Source organism: Amia ocellicauda, chromosome 7 (assembly GCF_036373705.1).
Source record: "Amia ocellicauda isolate fAmiCal2 chromosome 7, fAmiCal2.hap1, whole genome shotgun sequence".
NCBI classification, from domain to species: Eukaryota; Metazoa; Chordata; class Actinopteri; order Amiiformes; family Amiidae; genus Amia; species Amia ocellicauda.
The window spans coordinates 38,083,127-38,094,293 of NC_089856.1; the positions used below are offsets into that span (position 1 = coordinate 38,083,127).

Sequence of the window (11,167 nt, forward strand, 5' to 3'; positions counted from 1 at the left end):
CCTTTTTTCTTTATTGCTTATGGTGATGAAAAACTGAGGTCACCTCAGAGAATTCATGCTTTGGTGCTTCACTTAATTTAATCACAAGAGATTTGCATTGCACTATAAAAGTGCTTTGACCTAAAGTCCTTTGGATCTAGATAGGGGGAAAAAAAAGTGATCAATGTTGCTGCTTGCAGAATTTGTATTCATTGCCTTTTTCACAAGGGCTGAAAAGCCAGTTTGTCAGCCCTATGGAACACAAGACCTGCCTCAATTTTCAAAAGAAGGTGACATCATTGTAGGTGCAATATTTTCATTCCATACAAACCCCGTCACTGAGAATCTGACGTTTAAAGTCAAACCAAGACAAATTCAATGTAAAAGGTAAGTGTTTTCAATTAGTTGTGTATTTGTATTTAAAAATAATATGTGTCATAATAGTTATTTGAAAAATGTACATATTTGTAAGAATGTGTATATGTTACCCAGTAAACATAATTAAACATTTATGGATTACATAAACATTTATGTACTAGATTATGATGATGTTGAAAATAGTGATGATTATTTTTAATAACAACAATCACAATCATAATCCTAAAATTATCTGTCAATGCATTTTTCCTGCAGTTTAAGTTCTGGAGAACTAAAGAAGGCTCAAGTGATGATCTTTGCCATTGAAGAAGTAAATAACAGATTAGATATTCTCCCGGATGTTTCCTTGGGCTATCTGATATATGATTCGTGGTGTACACCGTTATCTATAACAGCATCACTGACTTTGCTGAATGCAGACAGAAAAGGATTCCCCTCAAACAGGTCCTGCACCACACCCTTCACTGCCCATGCAATTATAGGACACTCTAGTTCTGCACTAACAACAGGAATTGCAAGAACAGTTGGACCCTTTCACATACCAGTTGTAAGAACACTATTTTGAGCTGAGTATGTAATGTGCAACAGTGATAATTCATGTTTTAAATATTTGTATATTATTATCAGAGATTATTGCTTTTTATTTTTTTAAATAAAAGTTTGATTTCTGATCTTGCAGGTTCCAAATTCCATTTTGGAACATGTATGTAATAGCTAACATGTATTTTCACTCTCTTTTCTTGTTGCTATAGATAAGTCACTCTGCTACCTGTGCATGTCTCAGTAACAGAAAGGAGTTCCACAACTTTTTCAGGACAATCCCCAGTGACTATTACCAAAGCAGAGCCCTGGCACAGCTTGTCAAGCATTTTGGATGGACCTGGGTTGGAGCCATTAGAACTAACAATGATTATGGAAACAATGGGATGGCAGCCTTTGTGGAAGCTGCCCAACAGGAGGGCATTTGTATAGCATATTCAGAGGCCATTTATAGAACTGATCCTAGAGAGAGAATCCTGAATGTTGTAGATATTATAAAGAAATCATCTTCAAAAGTCATTATTTCTTTTACAGGTGATTTAGATCTCAATGTATTGGTTAAAGAACTCTTGATTCAAAATGTCACAGGCCTCCAGTGGGTGGGCACTGAAGCCTGGATAACAAACAGATATCTGGCAACAAATGAGAACTATAATATCCTGTGTGGGGCAATTGGCTTTGCAATTCCAAGTGTACAAATACCAGGTTTGAAAGAATTTATTCTAAATGGTCGCCCATCGAATATCCCTGGAAACACTGGGTTTAATGAGTTCTGGGAAAGTATCTTCAGTTGCAGCCTATCTTCCCAAGCAAATTCAACCATTATGCCATGCACAGGGAAGGAGACTTTGAAAGAAAGAATGAACCAATACACTGATGTTTCAGACATGGGAATACTGCACAATGTGTATAAAGCAGTGTATGCTGTAGCCCACGCATTACATCAACTTTTTCAATGCAAAAATGACCCCAGACCTTTTGAAAATAAGACCTGTGCAAATAAAAAAAAGACAGAACCATGGCAGGTAAGAAAATAGTTAACTTTAAATGTAAACTGTAACCCTTCAGATTATGGATGGGTTAGTTATGCTTATAGCAGTGTTTAGATATAAAACGGAGAGATAAAGAAAATACATATACCAATTTTCTGTAAAATAACTCTTTATAAAGAACTGATATATATATATTGTTGTTGTTGTAATTACTTTTAATTATTTTACAATTCAACTATCTATATTAAAATCATTTATGATAAAATCATATGATATATATATATATATATACAGTGCTTGTGCACATTACTTATATTGAAGTACATGCTTTTAATTTTATTTAGCTGTTACACTACTTGAAGAGAGTAAACTTCACAACCTGGAATGGAGAGAAGATGTATTTTGATGACAATGGAGATCCAGCAGCACGATATGAATTAGTGAACTGGCAGCTGAACAAGGAGGGAATCAGAATGTTTGAGGTCATTGGTCTGTATGATGCCTCTTTACCAGAAGGACAGCAGTTTGTAATGAATTATGTCAGTCCTGTCTGGGCAGGTAATCAGATTAAGGTAAAGTATTCATTCAACCATGTTTTAATTCAATTAGACTGTTAACTATAAGAACATAAGAACGTTTACAAACGAGAGGAGGCCCATCGTGCTCATTTGGTGTCCATTAATATCTAAGTGATCCAAGGATCCTATCCGGTCTATTTTAAAATGTTCCCAAACTTTCAGCTTCTACCACATCGCTGGGGAGTTTGTTCCAGATTGTGACTACTCTCTGTGTAAAGAAGTGTCTCCTGTTTTCCATTTTGAATGCCTTGAAGCCCAATTTCCATTTGTGTCCCCGGGTGCGTGTGTCCCTCCTTGGATGGAGAAAGTGAGGAGTCCACATAGACTCCTAGGTCTTTCTCATGTGTTACTTCATCGAGATCTGTACCTCCCATTGTGTAATTATAGTGGACATTTTTGCTACCTGCATGTATTATCTTGCACTTGTCCACATTGAATTTCATCTGCCAGGTGTCGGTCCACACCTGAATATTATCTAAGTCCCTTTGAATAGCCTGTGCTGCCGAGATTGTATCTGCTGAGCCACCTATTTTAGAATCATCTGCAAATTTGACAAGTTTGCTAACTATCCCAGAGTCCAGATCATTAATATAGATTAGAAAAAGCAAAGGCCCTAGTACTGATCCCTGTGGAACTCCACTAACTCCACTAACAACCTCACTCCTCACTATGATATTAGTCAACATAGGACATACGTATAATAAGAATAGCAATTAGCTATTCACATTTCTGTAATTAAATGATTTTTGAGAAATGTTTACACTATGTGACAGTAGAAGGTGGGACACAACAAAGCAACTGAAAAATTAGGTATGTCAAATAAATAAAAAAAAGAAAAGCTTTAAATCTGCAGTGAAATATTGGGCATTTGTACAGCATTACATGAGCCACTAATGTATACATTAGATAGCATATTGATGTAAATGTTAGTGTTTACATGTCAAACAACTAAAAATGGATGTTCAGGAGCAATGTACTGAATTATGGATCCACAGATTCATTTTGAATTGATCATTAATTGTGGTAGAAATGCAGACTTTATATGGGTCAATCTTTCTACTATGAACCTGTATTTCAGGTGCCAAAGTCAGTCTGCAGTGAGAGCTGCCTTCCAGGGACTCGTAAGGCAATTGTCAAAAGAAAGCCAATCTGCTGCTTTGACTGCATTCCATGTGCTGAGGGAGAAGTCAGTAATTTCACAGGTAAACTGAAAACAGTTGGGAATTTAATTATTTACATGTAGTAAGCTAAAAGAATTAAAAAAGACAAACTAATGAATTTTTATGTTTGTTTTGCTTTCTTCTTTTTTTACTTATATTTTCAGATGCAGTGGAGTGTGATAAATGCCCTTTGGAGTACAAATCAAACAAAGAAAGAAATCAGTGTGTTCTGAAAACAATTGAGTTTCTGTCTTTTCATGAATTAATGGGAATTTTATTAGTAACATTTTCAATATTTGGTGTTTTCCTTACCATAATAATAGCAATAGTTTTTTTCAGATATAAACATACACCTATTGTTAAAGCCAATAACTCTGAGCTCAGTTTCCTCCTGCTCTTCTCGTTAACTCTGTGTTTCCTTTGCTCACTTACTTTCATTGGCCAGCCCTCTGAGTGGTCCTGTATGTTGCGTCACACAGCATTTGGCATCACATTTGTCCTGTGCATCTCTTGTGTTCTGGGGAAAACAATAGTGGTGTTAATGGCCTTCAGGGCTACACTGCCAGGCAATAATATTATGAAATGGTTTGGGCCCACACAGCAGAGGTTAAGTGTTCTTGCTTTCACGCTCATACAGGTCCTGATTTGTGTCCTTTGGTTGACAATATCACCCCCTTTTCCTCACAAAAATACAAAATACTATATAGAAAAAATAATTCTAGAGTGTGATGTAGGATCAGCAGTGGGGTTTTATGCTGTGTTAGGGTACATTGGATTCCTCTCTGCCATGTGCTTTGTGCTGGCTTTTCTGGCTCGTAAACTGCCTGATAACTTCAATGAAGCCAAATTCATCACATTCAGCATGCTCATATTCTGTGCAGTCTGGATCACCTTTATCCCAGCTTATATCAGCTCTCCTGGAAAGTTCACTGTAGCTGTGGAGATATTTGCAATTTTATCTTCAAGTCTTGGTTTACTGTTTTGCATTTTCTTACCAAAATGTTATATTATTTTACTTAAACCAGAGAAAAATACCAAAAAACATTTAATGGGTAAAGTGCCATCAAAATCACTTTAGGAATTGTCTACTTAATTCAAAATCACTTTAAGAAAGAGATATATGTTTGTACTTACTGTTATATATATATATTTATGTTACCAATAAATTTATATGTTTTAGTAGTAGTTGTGCATTTTAAAGCAGAATACATAACTTCAGTAATTTGTGGTATATTATTTTAATATCCCTACAATAGATTTTTCCAAAAAACAAATGAACTGTATTTTAACATTGCATTTTTTCTAAAAAAAATATTTAAGCTGGGGTTGTGAGGATTAGAACATGATATGTGATTTTTTCATGAGATGTAGAAATTATAGCCTTCCCTTGTTAGAACATAAATTAATACATATATATATATATATATATATATATACACCTATCAGCCATAACATTATGACCAATATTGTGTAGGTCCCCCTTTTGCCTCCAAAACAGCCCTGACCCATCGTGGCATGGACTCCACTAGACCTCTGAAGGTGTGCTGTGGTATCTGGCACCAAGACGTTAGCAGCAGATCCTTTAAGAAATGTAAGCTGCGAGGTGGGGCCTCCATGGATTGGACTTGTTTGTCCAGCACATCCCACATAGGCAGCAATGTTGGAGTAGTGGTTAGGGTTGTGCACTTATAACTGGAAGCTCATAACTGTGGGTTCAAATCCCAGGTGGGGCAGTGCTGTTGTACCCTTGATCTACTTTGATTGTTCTGGTAATGTATGAATGGTTAAGAGCTAAATGACAATATAATAGTAATATATTGGATTGAGATCTTGGGAATTTGGAGGCCAAGTCACCACCTTGAACTCATGATTCATCAGACCAGGCTACCTTCTTTCCGTGGTCCAGTTCTGATGCTCATGTGCCCATTGTAGGGGACAGTATGGGCGCCCTAACTGGTCTGTGCAAAAAACTGTGATGCACCTTTCTATCAGACCCAGCAATTTGATCTACAGTAGCTCGTCAGTAGTGAAGATGGCAGCTTATGTCAAAGTGACAGCAGGAAGTCCCTCCTTACCCCCGGTGGACCTTTGAACCATAACCCTCTCCTCGTTCCCACCACACCCCGGGTTTACCCTTTGACCCTCTCCACTCAGCCATCTTGTTAGGATGACAGTCATTTTGGAAAGGGCACAGGTCATCTTGACAACAGTTCGCCACCACCTCACCCTGATGGTGTGTGGGTGTGTGTGTAATGTTTAAGAGGTTAAACTTATTATTATTTGTTTTAGGTTATATGTTTTATGATTAGGTTTGGTATGAACCGGTGTTAGCAAAATAAAATAAATTAAAATATAAAGAGAACAACCTAATAAGTTTTAATAAAAAATATTTTAAATTGTGTTTAGTGATGTGAGTTATATATTTTATGATTAGGTATGGGATGGTACAGTGTTAGCAAAATAAAATAAAAAGAAAATTATAGACATTCAAAAAATGAGACTCAGTAAAATATGTATGTCAGTCTTTTATTGTGACAGCTCTAAAAAATGACAACAATGCATCAGGTCAGATGTAGACAGTGATATTAGATACTGACACGGGTGACCAATGACCCCGCCTCTCCAACATCTACAGCAGCCGGGAAGAAACAACTGAACTGTACTACACTAGCAACTCCCTCTACTTGTTTATTGGCAAGGGCTGTGACACTGATCATGGCTATTCTGTCTAGCACAGTGTCGAAATTGGGTTTGGTCATGATAGGAATAGTATTTCCAAAAGAACTCTGTAGAACTTTTTGGACAGCTGTAAATGCAGATTCACCAGGTGGTGACTCTTTATACAGCATTCTCTTGAGCACATTGGGGAGGGCCTCCACTGTTTTTTCAACATCCACAACTAGTGATTTCACATTAGAATCACCAGTATCATACAAATCACCAAACTTGTGAGCTATTAGAGTGAGGATGACATCTTCAAGCAAAGATTCCGCAAACATACGTAAATGTAATTCCAAGGTCCCCGGGGGTTTCTTTCTCTGAAAAAATATAGGAATGAAAATGTAATGTCTTATTGTACAGAAAAGCAGAGCAGACAGTATTTTATTTATGTTTGTAAAACACATGATAAACCTTGTTATTTATAACCTTCTAAACTATTTGCATTACTTTCTAATCCACACTTTCTAACAAGACACTAAACTATCAAAAGTTTTCACTTCTTTCTCAGTCTGCCTGTTGATCCTCATTCCACGTAGGGTAAGAGCAACACATAACACAACGTTTAGCAAACATGTGGCACTTATTTTGTTACATATAAGACCTACACTACTCCAGACACTCCCTTGCTCATGATCTAAAGTTAGACAGATGTGATGTAGATGGCTGGGGTCTCCTATCAGACAGGCCTCACATTTATCAACTAATTCACGGCCTATACAATGTTTTAACACAAGGGGGCGACACTGGCCTTTACAGTATGTGTCATCACCAGTTTAACATGCTCATCCTGGTTTTTACAATTATATCTCACACCTTCACTGTCTGAATCAAAACTCTTGTGGGTTCTAGCAAGGCACAAACAGAAGCATGCAATGTTCAGTCTTGTTCGGGGTCTTAAAGAGCTGACAAAGGAATCAATATCACTGGTGTCAGGGTCTCCATTATTCTAATGAAGAGAAAAGAAAATAACACTTAAAACTGAAATGAGTCTCTAAGTAAATAAGCACATGACTATAGAAGGTTCTAGGGCCTTTATAGTTACCTCTCTTTCTGCTGATTGCCCAACTCCCCCGTCAGTGTCAGAGGTGCTGTTTTCATCCTCACTGCCATGGTCAGGGTCCTCGTCATCATCGTCAGACTCATCAGCAGTGTTGACACCTTCATCTTCATCAGACATTATTATTATTATTATTATTATTATTTTTATTTCTTGGCAGACGCCCTTATCCAGGGCGACTTACAACATAAGTGCAAACAAAGTGCAAAAATACAGAGAAGTACACTCACCTAAAGGATTATTAGGAACACCTGTTCAATTTCTCATTAATGCAATTATCTAACCAACCAATCACATGGCAGTTCCTTCAATGCATTTAGGGGTGTGGTCCTGGTCAAGACAATCTCCTGAACTCCAAACTGAATGTCTGAATGGGAAAGAAAGGTGATTTAAGCAATTTTGAGCGTGGCATGGTTGTTGGTGCCAGACAGGCCGGTCTGAGTATTTCACAATCTGCTCAGTTACTGGGAATTTCACGCACAACCATTTCTAGGGTTTACAAAGAATGGTGTGAAAAGGGAAAAACATCCAGTAAGCGGCAGTCCTGTGGGTGAAAATGCCTTGTTGATGCTAGAGGTCAGAGGAGAATGGGCCGACTGATTCAAGCTGATAGAAGAGCAACTTTGACTGAAATAACCACTCGTTACAACCGAGGTATGCAGCAAAGCATTTGTGAAGCCACAACACGTACAACCTTGAGGTGGATGGGCTACAACAGCAGAAGACCCCACCGGGTACCACTCATCTCCACTACAAATAGGAAAAAGAGGCTACAATTTGCACAAGCTCACCAAAATTGGACAGTTGAAGACTGGAAAAATGTTGCCTGGTCTGATGAGTCTCGATTTCTGTTGAGACATTCAGATGGTAGAGTCAGAATTTGGCGTAAACAGAATGAGAACATGGATCCATCATGCCTTGTTACCACTGTGCAGGCTGGTGGTGGTGGTGTAATGGTGTGGGGGATGTTTTCTTGGCACACTTTAGGCCCCTTAGTGCCAATTGGGCATCGTTTAAATGCCACGGCCTACCTGAGCATTGTTTCTGACCATGTCCATCCCTTTATGACCACCATGTACCCATCCTCTGATGGCTACTTCCAGCAGGATAATGCACCATGTCACAAAGGTCGAATCATTTCAAATTGGTTTCTTGAACATGACAATGAGTTCACTGTACTAAACTGGCCCCCACAGTCACCAGATCTCAACCCAATAGAGCATCTTTGGGATGTGGTGGAACGGGAGCTTCGTGCCCTGGATGTGCATCCCACAAATCTCCATCAACTGCAAGATGCTATCCTATCAATATGGGCCAACATTTCTAAAGAATGCTTTCAGCACCTTGTTGAATCAATGCCACGTAGAATTAAGGCAGTTCTGAAGGCGAAAGGGGGTCAAACACAGTATTAGTATGGTGTTCCTAATAATCCTTTAGGTAAGTGTACAAGGCATCAATCATTACAAATTCAATTTGGCTAAAACAGCAGTTCAAAATACATTTTACAAATTCCAATTTACAATTTACACAAGTACAGTAAGTGACTTCCTACATCCTGGATGGTGAAAGCTAAGTGCTGTCAAGATGTAGGGTCACAGACAAGGGCTACGGGAAAGGGAGCAAGGAGGAAAACAATCAAGAACACGAGAAGCGTAATAAAAACTGTGAAGTGCTATCTAGCAGGCATAGAGGACTAATATTACAAGTACTGTAGGAAAAGATGTGTCTTGAGTAAGCGCCGGAATGAGGTCACGGACTCTGCTGTTTTGACTTCGGTGGGCAGGTCGTTCCACCATTTAGGGGCCAGGGATGAGAAGGAGAGGGCTCTGGAGGAAGGAGAGTGGAGAGGAGGTAGAGTTAGTCTTCTGGCACTGGAGGAACGCAGTGGTCTGGAGGGGATGTATGGAGAGACGAGTGACTGAAGGTAGCTTGGTGCAGTGTGGTCAAGACAGAGGTAGGTGAGGGTCTAAGTCTTGAACTGAATGCGCGCCGCTGTCGGGAGCCAGTGGAGGGAGCAGAGCAGTGGAGTAGCGTGTGCGAATCGTGGCAGAGAGAATACCAGACGAGCCGCAGAGTTCTGGATGAGCTGGAGCAGGCGGGTAGTAGATGCAGGCAGGCCGGCCAGGAGGGAGTTGCAGTAGTCTAGGCGGGAGAGGACCAGTGACTGGACGAGTAGCTGAGTCGAGTAGTCGGTGAGGAAGGGACGGATCCGGCGTATGTTGCTCAGGAAGAATCTGCAGGTGCGTGTCAGCGTGATGATGTGCTGGGTGTAGGAGAGCGCAGGATCGAGGGTCACTCCTAGATTTTTAGCAGAAGAAGGAGATAGTGTGGTGGATTCCAAGGGGATCGAGATGGGGAGGTCAGCAGAAGGTGAGGAAGAGTGGGGTAAAAAGAGGAGATCCGATTTGGAGAGGTTGAGCTTGAGGTGGTGCGAGTGCATCCAGGCTGAAATAGCAGACAAATCTGGGCACAGATGTAAATCACCCTTGTTAAGTGAAAATAATGTAATGTAAAACGCTCACACATTTTGGCCCAATAAATAAGCATCACCGTTTGTCCCATTTTCACATCAGACACAGCTAGTGCTATACCACTGCACATTTTCAACAATATATTAACCACCACCGTGTTCATCATGTCATCTGACTGGGACCTCTTTGATGAGATAGAACTACTGGAACTAGTATCATGTATTGATGGTAAGTATAGTTCTGAAACAGGGGTGGATATGTATATTAATATAGTCTGGTTCAAAAGTATTAGTATATGATACATAGTTAATGTATATATGTTTGTATTATTTCAGCGAAATTACCGGCTGTGGACTTGCAAAGAGCTGAGATACTGCAGCGTAGAATAACAGAGCCATCACTGCTGGACCAAACAGCCAGCTGCTCGACCCGGAAAGTGTCACTCACAAAGCCCCATTTGTCCGGCACGAACAGCGCCTTCCAAACCACAGGAAGCAGAAGTTTTGAAGGTAGGGCTGTGGAGTAGTGGTTAGGGCTCTGGACTCTTAACTGGAAGGTTCTGAGTTCAAATTGTGGGTAGGGCAGTGCTGCTGTACCTTTGAGCAAGGTACTTCACTTCACAGAAAAATGCCCAGCTGTACAAAAGTAAGTTGCCCTGCATAAGAGCATCTGATAAATGACAAGTAATGTAGGGCCAAGCAATGCATTCTATGCAATACAGACTTTATGGTATGATATAGAACAAGGTGTTTCGTATTTTGAAATAATTATACATTGTATCTTCTAAAACATAGTGACAAGTAATGTGTAAAGTTACGGTATCAATCTCTGTTTTCACTTTTCATGTTGACAGTTTTGGGGGATAAACACACTGTGAATAAACAACGTATTTTCAGAGAGGGAGACCGGCGAGGCAACCTTTACCCTGCATAACTATGCATGGACCCACCTTGTCCAAGTCTCAGAGTAAACTTGTAATGGCGATATGTAACATTCATTGGGTTACTGATGTGTTTTTATTATAATTTATTGTTTTCCAAATGCCGTGAAAGTTACTGTACAAAGCAAGATACCACAACACCTTCTATGTGTTTCTTATAACTGAAAACACTTTGCGGCCAGGGCAAGCAGGCCCCCTACAGAGGCCAGTGAAAGGGGGGCAAGGGGCCCACTTCTAAAGAAAACCGGACGTGTTGATAAGGAAGCTACTGGTGTGCGGCGTGGCAAACAGTTGCCGAGAAAAGCATGCCGTAAGACAGCCTGTGTTGCTCACGATTCAGCTTGTAGCGTT

General features: G+C 39.7%; 1 protein-coding gene across 1 annotated transcript; it reads left to right on the top strand.

Annotated features, from left to right (window-relative positions):
• The first annotated feature begins 233 nt into the window (after positions 1 to 233).
• On the top strand, positions 234 to 4,705 carry LOC136753899 (extracellular calcium-sensing receptor-like). The gene is made up of 6 exons (XM_066710280.1): positions 234 to 280; positions 613 to 904; positions 1,110 to 1,922; positions 2,234 to 2,461; positions 3,546 to 3,669; positions 3,792 to 4,705. Exons 1-6 carry the CDS (start codon positions 234 to 236, stop codon positions 4,703 to 4,705), a joined length of 2,418 nt encoding a protein of 805 aa, XP_066566377.1.
• Positions 4,706 to 11,167: the final 6,462 nt, after the last annotated feature.